Source organism: Anabas testudineus, chromosome 7, assembly GCF_900324465.2.
Source record: "Anabas testudineus chromosome 7, fAnaTes1.2, whole genome shotgun sequence".
NCBI lineage: Eukaryota > Metazoa > Chordata > Actinopteri > Anabantiformes > Anabantidae > Anabas > Anabas testudineus.
In genome coordinates, this window is record NC_046616.1 from 16,781,279 (window position 1) to 16,805,629 (window position 24,351).

The following is a 24,351-nucleotide window of genomic DNA, read 5'->3' on the forward strand; positions in this document are numbered from 1 at the left end:
TGTTTTCGTTGCCGTCACTCACCTGTCTCCAGGTGAATCCCCGTTTACTTTACCGGCCCACGTTTAGTAGATAACATCTCGTAGAGGGGAGGTGTTTAAGGAAACAACCCAGAACCTGCATACTGCGTGATGATGTCAACACCAGTGTCGTCACATTTCCACTGGGCACTGTCTAAACAGGCAGCTTTGTAAAATTCAGATGAAGTGATCCACGGCATGGTAACAACCGTCAATCTGCTGTTGCGCAACAGACGAGCCCGGCTGCAGGTTGGTAGGTAGGCTGTCGTGTTTATCCGCTTGTGAGGAAAAAAAAACGGAGGGAGGGAGCGACGTGAGGAGAGATGGAGCGGTTATAGGGGGCGTAACGTTACATCTCCTTACTAGCTCACGGCTACAGAGCTGGAAGAGAGACAAGGCTGCTGAACGCAACCCCCTGTGTATGTCGACAGAGGACCGCTTTCGCCTCCGCCGGCTGTATCCTGCGGTTAAACATCGGTGAACCTGCACAGCACTCCTCCTGTGGTGAAGCCGGTTATGTCCTAGTGTCCGTATCCTGCCGCAGAAGACGCCATCGGAGAGGAGCCGCACAGATCTGCAGGTACAGTTGTTGGGAACGGATGGACTTACTAACATTTGTGGAGTGGCTGCTATGCGGCGATACTTTGCGCAGTGATTCATGTGTCTCTACCTGTGCCAGGCTGCCAGCCGACGGTCCGGATTAACGTTACATGGCCATTAATGGCAGTCTGACGTTCACGTTTACCTATCACGTTAGTTAGTTTCTTTACTTTGTGTGTCCCGCGTTACGTTACTGGGAATACGCGCTCGTTATGTGCAGTTCCTTTACAGTGGTAACGAGCAAAGTAACGCCGTTACCGATCCTATGCGTAATAACGTCGGAATGTGAATAGAGTGCACAAATTAAATCGTCCAGTCTATCAAAATGTTAAGTCATTGTGCAGTAACCACGATGAAGCTGTGACTATGTTTTAGTTTGTAATTAGCTGTTAACCTTCGTTAAGGCGGATATCACATGGATCCCGGTGTGTCACTTCAACGTCAGCTGCTTGACTCAGCCAACTTCAGGCTACTTCATTTGAATGGCAAACCTCGATGCCACCACATATCCCAGGACACCTGAAAGACTCGACTGTTCAGAACGTGGAAACAAGCGTGTGCGCTTTGGTAAAGTCCCAACAACTGGAGGACTGTTTCTCCATCTCCCGCACCGCGTTGTGTTTGTATGTGTTTACAGTGCAGTTGACTTCGAGGGTTGCTCGACCTCATCATGTCAGCACAGGGGCTTGTAGTGCTTACAAGAGCTGCATCCACCTGTTCCTCGTCAGAGTTTGAATGCATCCAGCAGAGAGAGAGAGAGAGAGGGAAGGGAAATGCTGCGCGCCGGTGCGCCTTCACCGAGCGCGCACGCACAGACGGAGCCGCTCCACAGCGATACTGGATGCAAAGCCCTGCTAGATGACTTGACACTCAACACTTCAAGATGGACTCGCTGTCTGCTTTGATTGCGGTTTTCAAAATGGGGCTTTGAGAGCATTAGTTTAATGACTTTAATTGTTTTTTAAAGTTTGGACTGGAGGAGAGTTAAAGGCTCCACTCCAGTGAACAGAACAGGCTGCATTGAACATTCCCCAGAACAGACCTGAGCTTCCAGAATAGTGGAAAATATACACAAATCCACACAAAGACATTAGTTTATTTATGGCTACACTTAAGTAAATGTATTGATACATTAAATAAATATGCAGAAGGGACATTCATGCACAAGATTGTGTACGTTCTCAGTCTGTTTGCAAATGAGGTGATTGCCACACAACACACCACTTAACACAGTTGTTTTATTGCATCCAGCTGTAACAATGTGAGAGTCTCCGGTTGACTGTGGTTTACTCCCCACAGCAGGCAGGGAGTTAACACTTTATGACTCGTGGTGCCTGTAATCTATTTTCCTGAAAGTGTTTCGTGGCTTGACTTAGCTTGGTTTAGCAGCTGTCTCAATCAGTCATCACTCTCACTATCTCTCTGGGCGTCTTTCTGGGATGGGGTGAGGCCTTATTTGAACATCTGAACACACTCAGATCATAATTAATCACTGAATCTGTGTAGACTTTCTTTCCATAATCACATTTTTGTGCAGAGTGTTGTGCCTGTCTGTCACAGTGCAGCTAAAGTGCCTCACCCTCTTAACGCTGACCTTCAGCCTTTGATCTGTGACTCGCATGAAGGAGGAACCTCAGTCAAAGAGGTTGTGGGGCTCAGCTCTTTTAAGCTGGACATCTGCTTTAACTAGGGATCAAACACATCCCCAATTGGTTATGGAGCCTCCGCTCTCCGTGCAGCATGGCCTCGCTGTGTGGTCTGATGTGCCACTGTACAGTTTTGACACCCCCCCCAGGCAGCAGAGAGCCATGAGGGAGGCATCTTTAACAGGCTTTGGATTGTCCTAAGAGCTAAGTCAGAGGCATAGGTCTCTGAGTTGGGTGACCTCGCCTGGAAAAGCTCCTGGAGAACCCATAAGGCATGTTGAGACCTTCTGTATCTCTTTAACATACTAATATTATAATGTAATATACTATCAGCTCTTATAATCCGAATGATTAGGTGGCTGTTCTGTGAACATTATGTCAGGATGGTAGCTATAATCAAAATGAACCAGAAGATATTGTGGGAGCTGTTTGAAATCCATGTTATTTCAAGGTGTGGAATTTTAACGGTCAAACCAGCGACCTCCCCCAGAACCCGCATACCAGTACAACCACATACACTCCCTCTCCCATTTCCCCTACTCTCTCCGTGCCTCACTCCGTCTCACATACACACAAATTCACATATGTACACTGCTTCACAGTCTCACCTCTCCCTCTCCAGAGTTCAGTACAAACAAGTTATAGACACGTGTGGCAGTCTGAGGGGCAGGCAGCAACTGCCCTGTTAGACTGAGGAACTGTAGCAGTGGAGAGGTCCCACAATGTCGTATAATTCATCATCCACAACTTTGTATAATTCATCATCCACAACTTTGTATAATTCATCCCAATTTCTTCATATTCTGTCTTCTCCTTTCTTTTTATCTCTACATCTATCTTGCTGTTTTTTTTGTTTGTTTTTTTTTTTTTGTCTTTGCTTGCTATGTCTGTCCAGTTCTGCTGTGACTGCATAAACCCTGTTACTCTACCTCTCTCACCTTGTAAGTCGATTCTTACTGTCAATTTCTCTTTCAGAGTTTTGTACGTTATTTTCTTCCGTCCCATTCAAGGACATCGCCGTCCTCCATTAACAAGCTCTCCTTCTCAGATGAGCAGTTCTTTGGTTATGACTTTGCTCATGAGGGAGCTATTTTGACACTGGATACTACAAGTCAACTGAAGTACTGGACTCCCAGTGAAAGATTTGGCCTTGAAACTTTTATGCACTGAGACATACATGAGGGAGACTAGACCTGGGTCATTTGGTATTTGAGCTTTTAGCTAAGGTGGTGTGACAGTAGAGATGGTAATGATGATTAGTTAGCCCGCCATTCGTGATGACTCTTTCAAGATGCATTGTAACAACTTTGGTGAGTCCTTAACTTATCTATATTATATATTTTTAATAAAATACCTTAAAATGATCATTTTCCTATCAGCCTCAATGTGAAATCCACCTTGGAGGTGTCCAATCATTATTGCAGGGTGGTTTCGCCCTGGTTCTAAGCTTGAATCACAACAGATAAGCAGCTCAAATATACCTGCTTTTGTTGTGCTATGTGTTTGTAGCACTTTGTTACTAAATGAAACCAGATAGAAACTGTGTATTTTATCCCAAAAAAAGTAGCAGAATTGCTTTTATGTGATTATAAATATTTTTTTTTATGTCAAACTCCAGATATATTCAACCCATGTGCTGGCTGCATATAATTTCAGTTTAAACAATACGATGCCAAATAAGAGTTTTGGTAGCAATACTAAATTAGTATTTTTATAAATTATACTCTATTTATAAACTTAAATAGAGTAAGTACATTCTTTAACTCAGTTCTTATTGCAACAGGTACATTGCTGGTACCAAAAAGCCCTGAGGCATAATACCCAGCCCCAGTGGAGATAAGCGTACAGTTAACCAGTCTTTGTTGAAAAGACACAGATCCCTCTGTCCACAAACAGACTTACTTTATGTGTGTCTGTGGAAATATTCACCCAAATTAATGGAAGTTGTGCACTGCCAGACTGTCTGGAATCTAGCAGTGAGACAGGACATTTACAAGAAAGACAGATCTTCTCCGAAACGTTGCCTGCTCACCTCACCCCGTTTGGCTCGCTCCTTGTATGTGTTCAAACATTAGCTGGTTGTAGTAATACACTAGTGTAGACATGACATCACTACTGCAATGATTAGCTGATTAGCAGCAGCTGCTGGTGCACTGAGTCATGTGATTGTATAACCAGTAGCTCCACGCAGAGAGCGCGGAGTTTATAGTAATCTTCAGATTGTTGCTTGCTGCTGTACTATTCAATATTATCCGTGGGCATTTCCTGCTCTGGATAAAGAACGCATTGTGCCAGTGAGAGTGACGACATCGAAATAACACGCACAACCCAGCGCAGGTCAAATAGAGAGTGATGTGTCCCTCGGCCCAGTGGGTTCTCAACATAATAAAAATACTCCGACTGAGGGAGCACCCATCTGCCTTTTCCCTCTGGACAGTAACAGAAGGATGATCTGTCTTGTTTGTGAGTGCATGTGCGTGGATTTTACTCACTGTTCACTTGATTGTGGCATGTGGCAGTGAAGGATGTGCCATGGAGGGCTGAGAGTATCCAGGTTTTTATTCCAGCTAAACAAACCGTCTGATTACACTGATCTGATCTTTGTTTAGCCTGAATCAGTTTGCAGCTACCATCCTGCCTCAGTTTACTCCACTTGTATTAGTTCAGTGGAAACCTGTAGTCAAATTGTGTAATTACAGTCAAGAAAAACATTTTGGGAAACCACTGTGTGTGTGTGTGTGTGTGTGTGTGTGTGTGTGTGTGTGTTTCAATACAGCAGGAGACTGTTTCTCTCCTCTCACTCGAGCTTATTCAACCATATGCCTTTGAGACTCATTAATACATACTACCTACGCTTATACACACACACACACACACACACACAACCTGACCTGCACCAGATTACTTTGGATAAGGGCAGCGGTATGTTTACAGTAAAAGGCATTTCTCAATGGTCAAGTTGTTAATCTCAGTCTGTCAGAGATTGCACATCTGCCAGCTAAGTTCAGAGGAAAGGTGAAACAGGCACAGTTTCTCCGCATGCCTTCCTGGACCATATCCCTGCTTGGGTCATAACAAACCTGTTAATCCTGAAACACAGTTTCCTTGTGACTCGTCCTCCTTTTTCTCAAATATTCTACTTAGGTTGTGTCAGTTCCTCTTAACTCGCTACTCATGCCCTTCTGCGTGCTCTAAATTTACTGCTCTAACTGCTCCTCTCAGTCTTAATTTTGTCACAGATCTCTTTAATTCTTGCCCTCTCTCGTTGCCGTACCCACCACTGTGAGTTTGATTACCATCACTGTGCCTTCTCCACCTTCACTACCCTTCCATCTCCGAATCTCTCTTCCTGCCCATCTGCTCTGTGTGCCCCTTTCTTATCTCCACTGTCTTGTATCCACCTTCTCTGCTCTGACTTATCACTCCATCTTCTCCGGCTTTATTTCATCCTTTACTTAGGAACATGCTGTAGAGCTATGTCGAGATAACTCGACTTAAGTGGGGGACAAGAGGAAAAGAGAGACGGGGGAAAAGCAGAGATTAATCATGCGTTGGCCAACAGCCGACTAGACTGATAGTTGAGAAAGGAAAATAAACATTAAGGCTACTGTGAGTGGGTTGAGATTGAGATATGCAACCCTAATTTACAAAAGAAGTTGAGATGCTGCATGAAATGTAAATAAAAAATAGAATTAATTTGTAAATAGTGCAAATACGTATTTGATAACTAGTTTTGATGTTTTCCCCCATGTTTGCCTGACAGTTTGGGGTCTCCTTTGTTCAGTCGGTGACAGAACTGAGCTGCAGACAAGCCCGTTTAACATGGAGCGGAGCCATGCTGTTGGAATACATGCAGAATGTGGTTTGGCGTTGTCGTAATGAAATAAGACAGGCATTCCCTAAAAAAGACATCGTCTAAATGGCACCACATGTTGCCCTTAAACATATATATTGTTCAGCATTATGGGTGCTTTCACAGATGCACAACTTACCCATGCAATGTGCAGCACTACTGCACCACAATCCATCAGGGATGCTGGCTCTTAAACTGTGCATTGATAACAAGCTGAATGGTTCGTCTCCTCATTAGCTTGGACGCTGCAGCATCAGTGATGTGCAAAATGAATATAAAAATGTGACTTGTCAGGCAAACGGACTGTTTCCTAATTTGCCTCAGTTCATCTTCAATGGGCCAAGAGAAGGCAGCATCATTCCTGGATCTTTTGGATCTTTGTTTTTTAATGCAGTGCCACCTGAGGGCCAGGCAGTCATGTCCATTCAATATTTGTTTTCAATCTTATCATCTGAGTACAGAAGATAATGAAATCCCAATCCCAGTTTTTACACTGAAAACAGCTTGTCTTCATATTTCAACACTTCATATGTTGTTTTTGTACTATTGACAGTCAAATATAGGTTTTAAATGATTGAGCAAATTCTGTTTTTAATTATATTTTTACATTTGAAACATTTCTCTAAGTCTGCTCTTTTATAGCCCCACTGACATTTAACAAACAAGGAAACTAAGCAAAGAAATACAAGACGTGCTCAAAAGGAAGCCGAGATTATATTTGCTATGTACTAAACTTTCTCTGACTTCCTGCTTGGTGACTGACACCTTGTCCTTACACACAAATTCTTAAACACATTTTTCCATATAGTCACAGAAATGACTCAATGCACGTCCGTCGTAGTGCAGTATTTCTCTCTTAACTAGACGTTGTGGCTGTGAGTGGCCCCTTGGTGAGTCATGAGCAGCAGAATGAATTCTGCCATAGGCGCCGATTCCTATTTTCTGTGCTTTCCCTCGTAACATTTGAGCTGAAGTTTCAGTATGATCCTGACTCCATTGCCTGAGGTTATCTCCCGCTGTGAGTCATAGGTAGAAAGTAGTGCGAACAAGGGAGGTTTATATAAGTCAGAAGAGACTGTAACATTAAAAGAAAAGGGGTGTTTTTTTGATTAGAAGGGCATGTTAAGGGGATGCGACTCGCAGCTGCTTAGTGAAATGACTCGTATGATTTTGCTATCCTCAGGGGCTTGGGGGTTTCTACGTGTCACTGGGCTCTGTGAGCGTCACCATACTCCACGTTACAGCTGTCTGCTCCTGGCACCCACGGCCTCTGCTTGGAATAAATAACTAATGACTTTGGAAGAGAAAGAAAGTGCTAATCATCCAAAGAACATTTTATGGCAGAGATAATGTGGAGAAAAAAAAGTGAACGTGTCCATCTGCCACTCTATAAAACCATCTGTGACTTGTGTTGGTCATTTTGACAGTGTGACTTGTTATGTAACTTTACAAGATGAACTCTTGTACGTTTTGTTTGTTTGTGTGTGTGTGTGTGTGTGTGTGAATGGTAATGTGTGAAGGCATACTGTATGCCATGTATTCTGAAACCACACCCTGTGTCTTATCTGTTGTCATGCTGCTAAAATCCCTTCAGAATCATAGTAGCAAAGGTTGCTTTAAATATGTGTGCTTTTGTTGCATGAAACTTACACAATGCCTGTTTTCTCTGTTTACAAAGAACAGTAGAAGGATGGAGTGACAGTCACAGAGGAAGACAAAGGGACCAGTTGCTGCTCTTCATCAGAGGCAGACCATGGCTCAAAAGTCTCTTCTTTTCCTGGCCTTCCTTCTCTCCTTCCTCCATTCTTCAGGCGCTCAGACCATCATCGGTTCCTCCTCCTCCTTCTCTCGTCTGGACCTGCCTATAAATTCTCCATCTCCACCAACCAAGCAGACTGTTCGAATCTGGGCCTCTTTGCCCCCCAGAGGGCGTAGTGATGTGCCTATCAAACCTACCATTTGGGATAGGCTGACAACTGCCAATGCAGTGCAGCAGGGACAAAGAATGACACATCCCACTTCACAGTCCCCTTCTTTTACATCCGCCCTCTCTTCACAGAATCTCAGCAGTGGGCCAGTTTTAATTAAACCAACTGCCTCTAGGCCGAGGACTGACACAGCTAGTTTAGCATCCAGCAAGCACCATGTAAAGGGTGATGCTACTACAAAAGGCTTAACTCCCCCTTTGCCCACTTTGTCCCCTACTACTGTTCCTACAGAGGCAGAGGAGGCATCCATAAATGAGAGCGAGGATGGTGATCCACAGGGGTTAGGATCAGGTAGTACTCCAACAGCAATGCTTGTGAAGGAGGAGTCACCTGTTCCTAATGAAATGGCACAGTACCGGCCTCAGGCACAGACTGCAATATCTAAAATTCTGGATGCAAAGACACCACCGTCAGACAGGCCGACTGTGAAGCCGGACTTATTAGTGCTGACAACAGCCAGCAAAATCTCTACAACACCTCAGACTGAGACGAGAGCCACGTTGTCCCCTGTGGTCACGCAGGCGACACCTCGGACTGTAGCATTAACAGGTGAGAAATCAAAGATATTAGAGCAAGTGCTTCATGACAGTAAGGGCTGCTTAGGTCAACATCTTTACACCATGTTATAACTGTACCTTTTCCACCATGTTTAGGTGAAGTGACCAGAAACACTTCTACTGTCAGAGTTACTTCAAAGCAGAGCTCCACTGCTGCAACCCGACAACCCAAGTCCACAGCTACCACCACTGGTTCTACTGATATACAGCCACAGACATCAGAAATGGAAGCACTGGGTCAAGGCCAGAACAGTTCACATTCAAAAACCACACTACTGCAAGTGACAACCACATCTGCAAGTAGTATGCTTACCACTACTACTACACAGGAGGTTGTAAGAAGCTCCTCAAATGCAACACAGCAACTCAATCCAAACAGCCCAGCTAGGAAAGAATACAGCTAGCACAACTGTGCAGTCATCAAGAAGAGGTAAGAGACAAAGATCTTGTGTTCAGTAGTTGACTGTTGTTTTTTTTTTAATCCTTTGATAATTTAAGATGGAATTATTTGTGCAGCTGGGACTTTTTTACTGGAACAATCTGGAAAGTGCTTCAAAGGAGGGGAAAGCAGAGACGCTTTCCCATGGAAAGTGTGGTGGTAGTTGTGCGGGGCAGACTCAGTGAGGAAAGAAAGTATGAGGTAGGAGGTACGAGGGAGGGTTGAAGAGGGGGTGGATAGAATCTCAGCCAGCCAAGGAGATAGACAAGAGGAAAATAGGCTCTGAAAAAGAGACTGTTGGGAATACAGATGAGAGAGTAGACAGGGTGGGTGAAGTGTGGTAGAAGAAAGGTATAGGCATAGAAATGCAGGGAGTGGGGAAGGTAATGAAAACCAGATGCAGTGAAAAAGGGGTGAATGGAAGGGAGTTGAGGAAAAGTAGATGGAAAATGAAACGCATGACACATGGGGCACATGAGGCGGTCTCTAAGACACCATGAGAACAACATCTTAATGACATTTAGGCTCTTCCACTCCTTCAAGTAGGCTCATTGGCAGGTCATGGAAAGTATTAACAGCCTGCAACTGTGACAATGCCAGATTGTACGATGTTTATATTTTTGGTCCACATTTGCATCAGGGCCATAAACATAATTTCCTATGAGATGGAACATAATATTTATTTTAGTTTTAGTTCATTGCAGCATTTGGACCTGCAGTGTAAGCAGTGTGTGTGTGTGTGTGTGTGTGTGTGTGTGTGTGTGTGTGTGTGTGTGTGTGTGTGTGTGTGTGTGTGTGTTAGAGAAAACTCAAGGGTAGGGATACGTTTAAGTGCATCCAGCTGTGAAATGTGATCAGCACATCTGGAATCCTGTGCCTATTTTGAAAAAAACATTTGAGGGAAGGAAGTGAAACATACCTTTATGTAAATAAAGAAGTGTGTCTGTGATCTGCCTGCAGAGCTTGCCCCGGTGAATTTGAAAGTGAGATGTGTGTGTGTGTGTGTGTGTGTATGTGTGATAGGAGTGAGGTAGAGAGCCAGAAAGTAGACACATGTTTGAGTGAGTCATTAGTCAGAGTGTCAGTTTTATGGGTGTCTTCTAGAGAGTAAGGATGGGTTTAAAGTCTGCAAAGTGGCTGATAGTTTTATTGTTTAAGCACTGATAAAGTTGTTCCACTATCTATCAAATAAAATGTAGGAAACAATTGAATTGAATAATTCTAGTTACCTTCAGGCTTCAGCTGTTTCAGTTTCCCAGTACATTTTTTCACATTTCCTATAAAATAGTTCACATAACGTCGTAGTACTCAGTTATGCTATGTTGTGTTTTTTTTGCTTTTGTGTGTACAGTTGAGTAGCTCACAAAGAGTGGTGGTGAATAACCCTACGATTATCATGCTGTTGGGTGTTTCCAGGATATTGTGAGAGGTTAAGGTGGAGCGTGTTGAACAAATAGAAGTATGTGTGTGCATGAGAAATGAGACGTGCAGAATGAACATGAGACGTTGTTGTTGTGCTGTTTTGTCCCATCAGGTAGTCAGGTAGTATTGTATTATACTGTGAATTTGAACTGGGAGATTTCCCTGTTTATAGATGCATTGTGACACTGTACTGTGTACTGTGTTATGTAACGTAGATGTTCTTGTTAATTACATAATCTAATCCAATTAAGGCGCACAATAGCTACTCAGTTATCCAGAGGAGTTTTGCTCAGCATTATGTCTGCTGCATTTATGAATATAATTACATTGTATTCAAGTCATATTGATAATGTGTTATTATTGCAGTTTCAGTTGCATTACACGAGTAAATACTTTTTATAAGTTATGTTCAAATCCTAGTTAGAATTTGTATATGTAAAGATTTGTCCTGTACAATGGTATTACATATTACACAATATCTTAGATTAGATCAGATTTAGATTAGACCTCATTGTCATTGTGTGTACTGGTACAGAGCCAATGAAATGCAATTAGATGAGTTGTTAGCCTTGCTTTTTATTACAACTGCAATGTGTGTGAGTACATGTAGTCGGTACATTCCTGCTTGCACTAAAGGCTTTGTTCTGGGTCTATTATTTTTTATAGTGTCACGTGTTGGGACACAATATTCCAGTTGATGGGTAGAGAATAGAGAAAAGGAAATTGAATACAATGTTAACAATAGACATTGTTAAGACAGTAGAAATTGGCTAATATCATTATACCTTGTCTTTATATTTGTATTATATATAGACCTGGGGCAATGTGTGCAGAATTGATCAAGTTACTTCAAAGAGCCAGTGACTCTGGCACATGATGGTTAACTACACTCCCCTAGTGGCTCTGAAAAGTACTTCTGTAGTGTATTGTTGCTCTGCTTTTCAATTGAATTACACTAGTTGAGAAATAATTTTTTTATTGATATACAGTATGTTGTAATATCTGTTCATTAAAAGTTTGACTCTATATAATTTTAAAAATCTAACAGTCCTTTCTTTGTTTCTCTCCTTCTAGGGACCTCTTCCTTCCTTACTACTGGTGTTGTACCTGTTAACCGAAGGTTTGGCCCCACATATCAGACTGGCATTATCCAAAGGAACCGTACTATTCTTCTGGGACCTCCTCAGCAAGCCCCCCACTCCACCTTTAATCCAGCCCCTTCTCCCAGCGCCAATCCCTTCTCTAATATCACACTTCTCTACTGGGGTGACCTGAGCCAGACATTGGCTGTCGCCTGGGAGCTGCATGTCTATGGTTCAGCAAGTCTCTTCCTTCTCATCTTTGCTGGAGCTGCTCTTGGCCTCACTCTGGCACCTGGTGCAAACTGTCCTCATCGCGGCGCTCTTGCACTCGCCAATGCACTATTGTTTCTAGCTGGAGGCCTTAGAGCAGCTCTCTTTCTAATAGACCCCTATGGCACACGGAAATTCCTCCCTCGCCCCGCAGTTACAGCTCTCTACAACTTACCTCTACACCTGCTGGTGTGGACACAGGCGGCCCTGGCACTGCTGGCTTTGAGGGTGGCAGGTGTAAGTGTGCTGCCTTCAACTATGGAACGTCCTCCTCTGGTAGCTGTGTTGGCTGTGTTGCAGTGTACCCTGCTGCTGGCAGCTGATCTGCTGTCCCCAGCCCTGTCCCCTTTGGTACCCGTCACCCTACAGGTTCTGTCCGTGTTCTGGGGACTGGCACTCTGTCTGAGCTTCCTCTGCTATGTCTTTCCACGTATACGCTGCCCTCCTGTTCCTCATCCTGGACTACCCGAAGAGGCCAGGAGGAAGGCTTGGACAGGAAGCAGAAGGATAGGCGTGACACTGGGGAGGGTACTGGCAGTGTGTGCTGTTCTGGGAGCACTGTGCTGTGGGCTGCATGTTCATGCCACGTTATGGTTTTATGGATTGCTAGGCACCTGGACACGATTCAACTGGGGGTGGTGGCTGGTTCACTTCTGGGCCCGGCTCCTGGAGTTGGCCTGGGGGCTCTCTCTCTTATTTCTGGGTTCTTGGGTGTTCTGGAGGCCTCAAGGTTGCCGGGGAAGGGAGGAGGGGAGACCAGATGGCAGAGCAGCAGGAGACCTGCCGTCCCCTGGCCAATCTGTAGGTTCCACTCAAACACACACCTGCTGGTCCAAGATCGTGCAGAGCCTGAAAGGGAAGCCTTGTAGGAAGTCCGACAGTAATGGTGTGGGAGGAGGAGGAGGAGGACCAGGAGAGGTGCCAAACAACTGGGCTGGCCATGAGCGCGCTGGAGCTGATATCAGTAAAAATCTAATTAGGAACCAGAACCACGAGCAGGTCAACCTGCAGTCACGCTGTGTCAAAGACAGCAACAGGGGACGCAACTATAGGGGCCACTCTGCAGAACGGCTTAAATCTGATGGCTCCACAGGTTCCCTGCTGAGACTGCAGGCACTGGGTCATCCCCAGCCGCCCTCAATGAGTGTCAGTCTGGATCAGGATAGAGACACTTCCTTGTCTCTATATGAGTTTGACCTGCGGCCCCCTTCTCCCATTGACTTGACCCGCAGCATTGATGAGGCTCTTCACAGGGAACACCTGCTGGGTGGAGGCAGCCTGTTTCATCCCTTGAACCAAACATTACAGCCCCCCTCCCCAGGCTCTGGGGGCAGCCAGGGGCCCTGGCTCCGCAGGAACAGTGATCCTCAGTTGCTCTCTGAGAGCAGCGATGCCCCAACAGAGTCTTCCATGCCACTGGGTGGAAGCGTACTCAGCAGTGTCCCTAGCAGGCAGGTGACTGCTCCTCCCACACCTTCCCATCAGGGTCACAGGTGGCCCGCAAATGGTGTGGCAAGTGTCCCTTCATCAGTGTCCTGCCCTGTGTCACTTCGTCCCTCCAGAACATCAACAGGACACCTGGGGGAGGACGGCATGGATGACACACGGCCATTTATCACCCCAGACTCAGACAGGGGGAGGGCGAGGGCTGGGAGACCAGTGGGGTCACGGAGTTACCTGGAGGTCAGCCGACATGACGACTCTGCAAGTGTCAGCAGTGAAATCATTGACCTATGAACCAAACCGTGTACCTGAGGAGCAATGATGCACATCACATGCACCCATTTAACAAGACTTCCCAAATGTTGAACAAATTTAATCATTGAACTGCCTATAAATTAATTATTTTTTGGAAAAATCTGAAAAAAGAAGACCTGGGTGACGAACTTTAAGAATCTCACCTAGTTGCCTGTTGTCTTCTTAAAGGGTTCAACAGCTGTATTTGTGGAGCAGATATGGTATACCTTTTACTCTGGGAGTAAAACTGGGAGATATAGCACAGATGAAGAACACAACACACTCATGTCTCTCCATTTCATTCTTATATACACATTATCTGCCACTCTTTGTTGTACTCTTTTCTCTCAAACATTTACCTGCATAACATTGGTACAACTTTAGTACACTGGGACCATACACACATTTCGGCTATTCTTAAGAAAGGCTCTGCAGCAAGTCCCTACTTGTCATTCATGTGAAATGTGTGTGACATTATACGTTATCTTCCCATAACCCATAAAATAGGTTTAAGATCCTGCCTGTACTTAGCACCGCTCAGAGTTGGAAAGTGAAAGTTTGAAGGGTGAAAGAGAATGTGGCTGTCTTTAAGACCTATTTCTATTGTTTCTGTGAAAAAATGTCTGCATATAGGCTAATTGTGAGTTTCAATTTTTCTGTTTATGTGCTGTCTTCCATATTTTAAATTGCTTTGTGATGTAAAATTGTGCCATATATGACTGTGCTATTTTTAATGGCGCTATAAACCTATTAATTGGGTTAACTCTCTATGGTATCTTACAAGCATCATAGTGACTCAGCTATGGATTACTGCTTCAAAGCTCTTTACATGCTGCTGCTGCTGCTGCTGTTCTCTGGTCTGCTTTGTGTGTTAATGTGAAGCTGGTTATATAAAGGGGCAGGCGGTAAACAACAGCTAGAAACATGCAGGCGCATGCTTACAATTGAAACTGTTACTGAGGCTTTTACTGGTTACCGATACTGTTTAAATGTAAGTCAAGCATTCAACTGTAAGGCTCATGCATTTTACCTTGTCATTTTGCTGAAGCTTTTGCAATCAATAATTAACTACGCGTATTTACAAAATCTAAGAATATTAAACATAATCACGATCCTATCAGTTGCAATGAACCAATTCAAAGTGCTAGACCTCATATCTAATCAAATGCACCTCAGCTTTGTATGACTGCAACATGCAAGACTTGCTTGGCATGAACCTCTGAACTCATATACAGTACTAGACCTAACTCAATAACGTAGCACTTAATTCTAAGCCTGAGCACTAGACTGAAGTATTTTACTACTCAAGAGGAAAATATCTTTCAAATATATGATGTATAAGCGACAATGTAAATATTGTTATTTTTGATGTTCATGAAAAAAGTATTTGAAATAGTTGTAGTTGTTACTGTGAAAGACAATCTAAAGCAGTAGCTATATGTCTGAGCTGTGTGGACAGTTATGCTGTTCTGATACGCAGAGCTGTGACAGTTGATACCTGACTGCAGAGGTTTTGTCATGGACTTTCTGGGCTGTGCTCAGGATCGTAATGATGATGCTAGGTTTGCAGGATTTCAGTTCTAGTATTTTCTACTTTTGCCATTATTAAAATGAGACAGAGCACATATTTAGTCTGTTAGTTCATTCGAACTAGCTTGGTATCCTGAAAATAGCCCAGTGGTTCACTTCCCAGTTTTCCATTTGAATGATTTTTTTTCCTAAATACAGATTATTAAACAAACTCTCAGTACGTGCTCTCAAAGATTGATTGCTGTGTTGGGATGCTATTGTGAATATGTGCTAATAAAGTGACCAGTTTGTAGATAAAGAAAACTTAATTTATGCCTCAGTTTCTATTTCCAACTTGTTTTCCAGTTACCTGAGGGTGATTTTCAGTACCTTTCAGTGATATGAGTTGCTTGACTTGTTTAGTATTTACAGTACAATGGCCTTGTGTTGTCTACATTCCAACGGACATGTAAGATTTCACTGTATCAGTTCTGTTGTCTTTTACTTCTTGACCAGGGTGAACCCTCCAGCACCTCTAGTATTCTCTCCTCTATGAAGCAGTACGTGCCATAGGTAAAATGTCGGATTGATCCCTTCAATCTGTAGTCACAGTGCAAACGTGTTAGTTTCATTTGTTTCTTTTATTCAATGAACATTTGTTTGTGTATTTCCTGCAGCATTTTGTGTCTGGATTCAAATAAAAATGAGAAGACTGAAAACCCACAATACTGCTGATTTTCTTTACTTTCAGTTCCGTATTTCATGTTACGATAAGGATGAGCGTGAGCGTAATCAACTACAATATAGTACGAAACTGAAGATCAGTGTTTTTCATTTTCTTCTCATAGTCTTCATCAAACTGCTCATTCTGCTGAACGGTGAAATGATTCTTCCAGTCACCAACTTTTCCTGTATAAACAAAAGCAGCAATAGAGTTGATTATCTTTTCTTGCTTTCATCTACCAAGTGTTCCTCACATACATACAAGCATGCGGGTCAATGCACCTAACCTTTGCGCATGAAATGAGAGACGCTGAAATCCAGCACCTCATCCGTGCAGCCGTTCACCATCCTGTTGTGCTTCATGTTGTCAAAGAGAACTTTTTCTGTGACTTGTTTCGTCAGCTCTGCAGTGGCAGACAGTCCCAGGAACGAGCACAGTCGACTGATTTCTCGTTCAGTATCCTGCCAACGGGGAACAAGTGTAAACTTGTGCTCATGTTTACAATCCCACAAACAGTCACTTTAACATTCACCTCAATCAGGTCTTCAAAGAACAAATAAAAGATGTTAGAGCTGGTTTGTTTTTTCTCCCACCAGCCTTTCACGTGTTCGTACCACGAACCAAAAACCACTGTAAGATAACAGCAGACAAATCACAGGTGGTGAAATATCAACAACACATCTTTTACATTATCAGTTATTCATATGTTTTAATTGTCTTACTCACTTTTTCCCTCCATAAATCTCTGGAGGAAGCTGTTCCAGTCTCCAGGCTCTGGCTGCGCCATGTTCATGCGATCAAAGTGGAAATACGACACTACCGTGTCCTTCGCATTGCGGGCCACATAGATAATCTGCAAGCAGAGAGAAATCAGAAAATAATACTGGCAAACCATAGATTTATGTTCCTGATATCTTACTTTTTATTTTATCCATCAACATTTACCATCACTCTGCGCCACTTAGGTATATAAACAATTAAACATATTAATAAATAATAAACATGGGAACTGTAGTTTATTATCAATCCCAGATACACCTGCCTGCTAATGGAAATGCATCAAACTAAGGCAAATGCACAGTTCATATTCATGCTCAGTAACAGCTGTTGGTTTGGGAGAGAAACAAAAAAACGTTTGGAAGCTGGAAAAATACATGGTGATGGACTAACATACTGCTGCTTTGTATTTTTTTATTAGATTTATTGACACCAACAAAAGTAACGAATGCTGGAAGCCTTATCTTTTAAAAAGTCATTAATGAATTCACAGTAATTTACCTTGGAGTTCTGTTCCCAGAAGGATTTGGGAATAAACTGAACTTGCAGGTGTGTCTTGATGATGCGTGGAAATGTGGTTGACTTGTTTAGCTCATCCACTCCTGATGCAAGACAGTGTGACTATTAATGAATGCCACAATTACTCTGACTTTCTAGTTATCAATACTGCGTCTTTGTCACAGTACGAGCCTTTTTAATAACCTTACCTGAAGGGAATCCTGGAATCTGTATTTCCAGGAAGGGCACTCTCTCGTAAAGTGGGACTGAGTCCTGGCGTTCAGGCGACATGTCGCTGAAATACAAAAGGTCCAAGATGTAGGACATCCATGTGTTTCCTTGGAAATTCAAGAAAGAGTTAAGGTTATTCATTTGGATAATGGCAGGTGAAACTGCCACTGAAATCATACAAAAAAAAAAATATAGGTGTTCCACATAAACCTGCTTTAGGATACGCAGCTATGATAATATCATCTGGTCTTGCTTTGACATTTTGAATGTTTTCCCAGTTGTCAGTGAAGTACTTGGTCATGGCCACTCCATTGAAGTCAAACAGTGTTGGCCGAGGTGGCAGCTCCATCTGCGGGAGTGGTACAAATGCATCTTTTAATCAACAAATGACTCATGATCAGACTTCTACCCAACTTAACATACACGTTAAACGGAGATGTTTGATGTTTGGACATGTTCAGACCTTCAAATTGCATACAATACATACATTTACACACATGCACATATTTAATATGTGCTAATTAATTATTACTTACATTATTCAGTATGGATAACATTGTTGTTGCCTTCTAGGGGTATTTCTGTAGTTATCAAGTGCCTCTCTGTCTGTCTGTGTTCAGCTCTTAAAAGCAGTCCAAAGTCAACTCTTTATTAACGCTGGCTACTTGCCCGCAGCTTTAGAGCTACGGCCACATAGGTGGTTATCAGTGATACCTCGCCTTAAAGATCTGTGAGGCAGGTGACACATGCAGGTGTACCTGTTAGAAAACCTGAGTGTACTGTAATATCGTGTGAGGTTCATAAGAAATGTCCTGGACTAGATCCTAGATAGTTTATTATACTGTTGTTGGTTATTTAAATTTCAAACCTGTAGCAAAAAGGCAAAAGTCATCTGCACACAAACTTTAACTGTAAACATATAATACATATACATAATATACATATTATAATATACATATTATGTATACATATGTCCATGTAGTCTACATCTATATTCTGCAACTGACCAACCAGGAGAGCTTCATAACCAGAGATTAACTTTCAGAAACTTTAGTTTACGCACTAACAACACCGCCAGCAGCACCACACAACAGTGCACCGACACAAGCCAACAAACAAACAACAAATGCACGAAGGCAATGAATGCCTGATAACTAGAGTCGAAACTTTAGAGACTCGGATTCACTGTAATTTGATCGCAGAGCTTCAGCGGAGGAATTTGTACTTGCGTTTTTGTGGATGTTGCAGCTTCTCGGTGTTGAACAGATGACGCACAGATGCCTGCAGCTGTGGATTTAGAAAAGAAAGTCCAATCGCTTGTAGGTGTGGCCCACGTCAGAAAAGAACCATTTTCTCAGTGTCACTATTTGGGCCAAATAGGGACACTGAGAAAATGGGGGAGGCACTTCCGCCAGATGTGTAAAGACATTAAGGTTTAAAGTCAGCCTACGTTTACATAAATGGATTAAAATGATATCAAGAAGCGCATATGATATTAAATGTAAGTACTCTGAGTCCTCATGCACGAGTCCCTTTCATGCTGGAAATGCTAGAGGAAGAGGGGAAGGAATGCGGCTGTGTATTTGCCGGAGTGAGCGTGGGGGGAAGGATGGGGGGAAGGATGGGGGCACCGAGGGACCGTCGGGTCTCCTTGTATGGTTTGCGTCCATCATTGCGCACACTCAACTCTGGTATAGATGCCAGTCACTGCTGCCGATCCTCTGTCCTGGTCACCTGGTCACCTGTGTTTTTTTACTTTTAACCTTGTTATTTGTTTTTTGTTGACTCTTTTTATGACTGCTCTGCCTGTTTGAACTGAACTCTGGTTTCTGTTCTCCTTTCCTGACGTTACTGACCTGCGCTCTGTTTTCACTACATCCGTCAAGCATGTCTGCAGTTTATGACCCATTCATGGAAAGATTAGTAAACTGCTGTTTTTTTTTTTTTTTCACAATAACAATGTATTATGTATGTAGAGACACAAACATGGTGAAGGCAGTACATACAGTAGTTCCTGATAATTATTGCATTTAATCACAGAGGGCAGTTTGGCTTAATCTTGTATCCTGTTTGAATAATCTTCCTATCTTTAAATTTATATGCAGTATATCTACATATCTTTATATATGTTTGTTGTTGATATCTGTGTGGCTTTTACATGTTATGTATCGTAACCATAATAATAATAATAATAATATAACAAATGCAAAAATGTATAGCACAATATATTTAATATATAAATCCATCTGCCCAAAACTACAATTCATGCCAATAAATTCCTTCCACATTGTTATTACTGTGATACTATTGACTCCAAACACACCTGTTGATGCAGTTTTGCCCTGTTCCAGCTAACCACCACAAATTAATGACATAATACTGATTTTTTTAAGCAGTACAAGGAGTGTCAAGCAGATATATTTGTGAAGGTCGGTTCATCCTTCCTTTATGATTTTATAACATCAGTCAGCACCATGGTAAGGGGGAATGACCCTCAGTAATACTACAACATCCTTGTCAATCAACTTGTTTAACACCTGCCTCGGGACCATCAATAATTCGTTTCATCACACAGCCCAGGCCTCTACATTTCAGTCCGAAACTTCAGTGTGGGATTCTTCATTTTCTCCTTGTAGTCTTCATCAAACTCTTCATTCTGTGCCACAGTGAAGTGATCTTTCCAGTCACCAACTTTCCCTGCAGAAAGAATCATTTGGTTAAATCAGTAAAGTCAGTAATAAAGTCTGTATAGTAGGGTTTTGGTGCAAAAATCGAATCAGACAGTTTTCCCCGTACCTCTTCTCAAGAAAGGAGAGACCGTTTGGTTCATGTATTTGACAGTGGTAAAACTGATCATCTGGTTTTGTTTCATATTGTCAAACTTCACTGCAGTTTTGATTCGTTCCTTCTCCTCGACTGAAGGAGATAAACCAAGGAAGGAACAGAGCTGGTCGATCTCTCTTCCACAGTCCTGCACCAATCAAAAAATCTCAGCGTCACATACAGTAAATCAAAGATAGCACATACTGTACATAGTTATGATTGTGAACAGTTGAGAAAGGCTTTATCATCCTTATTGCTGCATAACATGCATATCTATCTAAAAACAAAAGTTTGGTGTCGAAGGAATAGTTTGATATTTGGGAAATAAACATGCAACCTGCTTTCTGGCCCAGAGTTGAATGAGATGATTGGTCACAATGGAAAAATTATATAATTTCTAAAGATTAATTTTACACAGACTTACTACATCACATGATGTTTGTTTAGTCCAAAAAAAAAGAGAGGGTGGGGGTTATATACTGTACAGCCCACTCCAGTCTTTCTGTTTCTCTCTTTGACTAGTTTCATATTTAACACATACTTCTCATATAACAAGAAAACGAAAGTATATTTCCCATGATGTACTGTACGTTTCTAAGCAACAAGCATCAGGACAGGTCATTTATAAAATATTTAAATTAAGGAGCAACAGCATTTAAACCTTTTTAAAATTATATTCCATCGTTAAATAAAGACAGTGTTTTTTTTGTTTTTTGTTGAACCTGCTTGTTTTCCAACCATCTCTGCACTTACAGTTTGGCTGAACACTCCTGATCCAGGTAAACAGAGGGACCGGCAGGAAAACAAGCAGGTCTGCGGCTCTCTAGGACCTAGGTTGCCTACTGCTGGTACAGACAAATGCAGCTGCTGTGTTGACAGTCACACACAGACGTGAACACACCTCAATCAGATCTTCGTAGAACATGTAATGTAGTTTTGAATAAGTCTGTTTCTTCTCCCACCAGCCATTCACGTGGTCATACCAGGATCCATACACCACTGAACAATAAATGAGTAAATATTTAGACAAGATAAGAGAGGAAATTCAGCCTCCTTCAGAGTAAAACGAAAGCTTTGAACTCACCCTTTCCGTCCATGAAGCTCCTTAAAAAGGTGCTCCATTCTCCTGGTTCTGGCACAGCACTGTTCATCCGGTAAAAGTGGAAATAGGACACAGCATTGTCCTTTGCATTACGGCCCACATAGATGATCTACAGGATGTGGAAACTGTCAGTTTAAAAGCATCTAATAAAACAAATGTGGCTTATAAATTAGACATTATGCAGTTTACCCTGCTGTTCTGCTCCCAGAAAGACTTGGGTAAAAACTGGACCGGTAGATGAGTTTTAATGAGACGGGGAGTGGTGGGAAGCTGGTCCGCCAAATCTTTACCTTTGTGAACAGAAGGACGACTCTGTGACTAACTGCAGGTTTGTTCAGCAAAGAATGACATAGGTAAAATAAAACACTAAACATAAAAAACGTTTCTCAGACCTTTTAATTGGATTCACGCGTTTACACTGAAAAATAAAAGTTGTCATTGCTACAAATGTTTTACAACCAACATAACAACTGCAGACGTATCACAAATAGAAATATCCATCAATTGTTCTGCTGCTACTCCAGGCGTCAGACAATGAAGCTCTGATTCTCGTGCCCACAGCTTCACACTTGGCTGCTAACAAGCCGTGTGTATGCTGAAGGTTGCAGTTTGATGAAACCAACAGAACTGATCCACAGATACTGGAAATACTTGTCCAAAGGTTTTGCTGCTAAAGACAACAACTAAATCTGAAGAAGCACTTACTTTTTCCACCACCACTGTAAATGATTACTGAGTGTGTTCAGTAAAAACACAACAGATTGTAAATGATTGTGTGCTGCATGTCATTAGTGCATTGCATTTGTCCAAAACTGTGACCTAGATAAGACATCATTTCCTTTTTTTAAATGCTTAATGTAGAAAACCAGGTAATTTCAAAGTATGCATATACTTCTCATAATGATGCCCTTTGACAGAGTTTTATAGTGACTTTGTTTAACCTTCTAACTCATTTTACATATCAGTTTGTGCCAAGTGACTATGGTTCAAGACTTTGCGCAATATCTGTAAAATAAATATGACTATAGCAATAAACACGCAGCAGTCATAATGAAGAAATTATGGAGGCAAAGTGCACCAATCAGCTAAAACATGTTTGGTTTTTATAACAATATAAACATCATTTAACCTGTGGGTAAAGAAGGTAGGCTGATGTCCAGGAAGGGCACTCTCTTCTGAAGAGGGATGGATGCCTGACGTTCTGGGCACGTCTGGCCAAAATACAAAAGGTCCAGGATGTAAGAGACCCATGTGGTTCCTGAGATTAATAGCAAATAAATACATGCTCTTTGGTGGTCTGAACTTTGATCAACATAAAATGATGATGACTTTAAAAGCATAATTATGCCAATCGTTCCACCTGCTTTAGGATAAGTAGCTATGACAATATCATCTGGTCTTGCTTTGAAGTTCTGCACATTCTCCCAGTTGTCAGTGAAGTATCTGGTCATGGAGACTCCATTGAAGTCAAACAGTGCTGGTCGAGGTGGCAGCTCCATCTGTGGGAATGACTTATTTGAAATTGAAAATATCTGCGTGACCTTTTTCTGCTCGTTGCAGTTGAGTGGGGAAAAACGTCCATAGAGTGTTTCTAGTAGAGGGGAATCCAAACATTACAACATTTCCTGTTCAGCTACATGTTCCCCAGCCACACTAAATGAAAGACACTAAAGTACAATGATAGACTATTGCTTACTTTTCATGCTTTAATATCAAATTCAACATAAAAATTTAATTTGTTCAGTTCTTTACTTTTTACTTCCTTAAGTATAATAAGGCAGATTTATGAACGACAACCTGTGATTGTGAGGCTTGTTTGCTTTTCTGGTTCTGCTAGACGTAGGTTTGTTGTGCAACACTCACTGATACATGCAAAACTTCCTGATATGACTGATTGCATGTAGAGACTGTTCCAGTGTGTCATTTTGTCAACTTTGAGTCTAACCTGTGAGCCATTGTTGTCAGATCAGAGGTAATCTAGGTTGAATCAACAGTACATTAGAACATTGTGTACCACAAAACGTATTTGCCAAGAGAGGAGGGATGTGGTGTCAGCTACATGTGGGATGTGCAAGACGGTTGGGTGGGGGGTTGTGTCATTTTTTTTTTTTTTTTTGAAACTGTGACATGAGACTGCGAACATACAGTTAGGTCCATAAATAATGGAAACATTTCTCTCTTTCCATCATTTATCAGGTATAAGTTCATCTTGGTTTCATCAGTCCAAAGTTGTTGAGTGTTACCAGTGTTTAGCACCTTGTTGTGAAGCCTCTGTATTTACATTCATCCAGAGTCTCTTGACTGTGGACTCTGACAATGACACATCTACCTCTTCAGGAGTGTTCTTGACTTGACTACATGTCATAAAAAATTCTTTAGCAATTCACTTTAGTTATCTTTATGAACACCAGGACTTTTACTGTTGCTGAATTGTTTGTTGTTTTTAAGATGTGCCCAATTGCTATATTGGCCACTCCCAATGGTTTTGCTATCTCTCCAATAGGTTTATTTTGTTGACAACCCTTAAAGCCTCTGCATCTACAAATGTAACACTCAGAACCACCTCCAAGCATTTTATCAGCTTAGTTAGTCATGGAGTAAACAGGGATATGGGTATAAAATGTCTGCAATTCCTCAATGGTTATTGAGTATTTAATATTTTGTTTGGTGACAGTACTGTGATTTCAATGCATTTGAAACAAGCACAGTGGTTAATCTGCTATAAAATACTGTAACAATTTAAATTAATTTAAATAAATTATTTTAAATAATTAAAAACATATTTCTGTAGTTGGAGACATTCAAACCTACAGAAAAGGGCAAAGGGAAAATAGTCTTACCTGCACATCTCAATCCCACTTTAGAACAACGCACTTTCACCTTTTGTCCACTCGACACTTGTAACTGCGGGGAAGTGGTTTTAGGACTTTCTAACCTGTCAAACCACGAGGAGGAAACGCAGCCACCGGAAAGCGTTTCGGTTTAGTGACAGTGTCACTTTCTGTACCTCGCAAAGCACAAAGTGCAGCAGGTAGGTGGAGATCGGGGCTACACAAGCTTTGAAAACAGCTGATC

General features: G+C 42.1%; 3 protein-coding genes across 4 annotated transcripts; 1 reads left to right on the forward strand and 2 right to left on the reverse strand.

Annotated features, from left to right (window-relative positions):
* Window positions 1-165: 165 nt before the first annotated feature.
* Window positions 166-15,450, forward strand: LOC113166855 (proline-rich transmembrane protein 3). The gene is given in 5 exon segments (XM_026367031.1): window positions 166-598; window positions 7,801-8,654; window positions 8,759-9,025; window positions 9,027-9,092; window positions 11,598-15,450. Coding segments are annotated over 4 exon segments (3,132 nt in total). The 5' UTR covers window positions 166-598; window positions 7,801-7,870; the 3' UTR covers window positions 13,613-15,450.
* Window positions 15,451-15,847: 397 nt separating this feature from the next.
* Window positions 15,848-17,973, reverse strand: LOC113166849 (cytosolic sulfotransferase 3-like). Of its 2 annotated transcripts, XM_026367026.1 has the most exons (8): window positions 17,888-17,973; window positions 17,562-17,700; window positions 17,330-17,458; window positions 17,124-17,224; window positions 16,572-16,698; window positions 16,378-16,475; window positions 16,132-16,306; window positions 15,848-16,030 (listed from the first exon to the last, which is right to left on the reverse strand). In XM_026367026.1, exons 1-8 carry the CDS (start codon window positions 17,906-17,908, stop codon window positions 15,918-15,920), a joined length of 903 nt encoding a protein of 300 aa, XP_026222811.1. In that variant the 5' UTR covers window positions 17,909-17,973; the 3' UTR covers window positions 15,848-15,917. The 2 variants fall into 2 exon arrangements, with proteins under 2 accessions (XP_026222811.1, XP_026222812.1); XM_026367027.1 differs by lacking the exon at window positions 17,888-17,973 and having other exon boundaries at window positions 17,576-17,668.
* A 1,592-nt stretch (window positions 17,974-19,565) lies between these two features.
* On the reverse strand, window positions 19,566-23,108 carry LOC113166853 (cytosolic sulfotransferase 2-like). Its single transcript, XM_026367030.1, has 7 exons — window positions 22,637-23,108; window positions 22,406-22,534; window positions 21,466-21,566; window positions 21,259-21,385; window positions 21,076-21,173; window positions 20,148-20,322; window positions 19,566-20,048 (listed from the first exon to the last, which is right to left on the reverse strand). Exons 1-7 carry the CDS (start codon window positions 22,773-22,775, stop codon window positions 19,936-19,938), a joined length of 882 nt encoding a protein of 293 aa, XP_026222815.1. The 5' UTR covers window positions 22,776-23,108; the 3' UTR covers window positions 19,566-19,935.
* Window positions 23,109-24,351: the final 1,243 nt, after the last annotated feature.

Excerpts from the sequence above, each read along its gene's own strand:
- LOC113166849 (XM_026367026.1), bottom strand. The coding sequence starts at position 17,908 with ATGTTATCCATACTGAATAAT. Across the intron at positions 17,459-17,561 it reads AGCTGCGTATCCTAAAGCAG|GAAACACATGGATGTCCTAC; the intron begins GTTTATGTGGAA and ends TGAATTTCCAAG. Across the intron at positions 16,307-16,377 it reads TCTTTGAAGACCTGATTGAG|GATACTGAACGAGAAATCAG; the intron begins GTGAATGTTAAA and ends CCCCGTTGGCAG.
- LOC113166853 (XM_026367030.1), bottom strand. The coding sequence starts at position 22,775 with ATGGAGCTGCCACCTCGACCAGCACTGTTTGACTTCAATGGAGTCTCC. Across the intron at positions 21,567-22,405 it reads CCTACCTTCTTTACCCACAG|GTAAAGATTTGGCGGACCAG; the intron begins GTTAAATGATGT and ends CTGTTCACAAAG. Across the intron at positions 21,174-21,258 it reads GAGCTTCATGGACGGAAAGG|TGGTGTATGGATCCTGGTAT; the intron begins GTGAGTTCAAAG and ends TTTATTGTTCAG.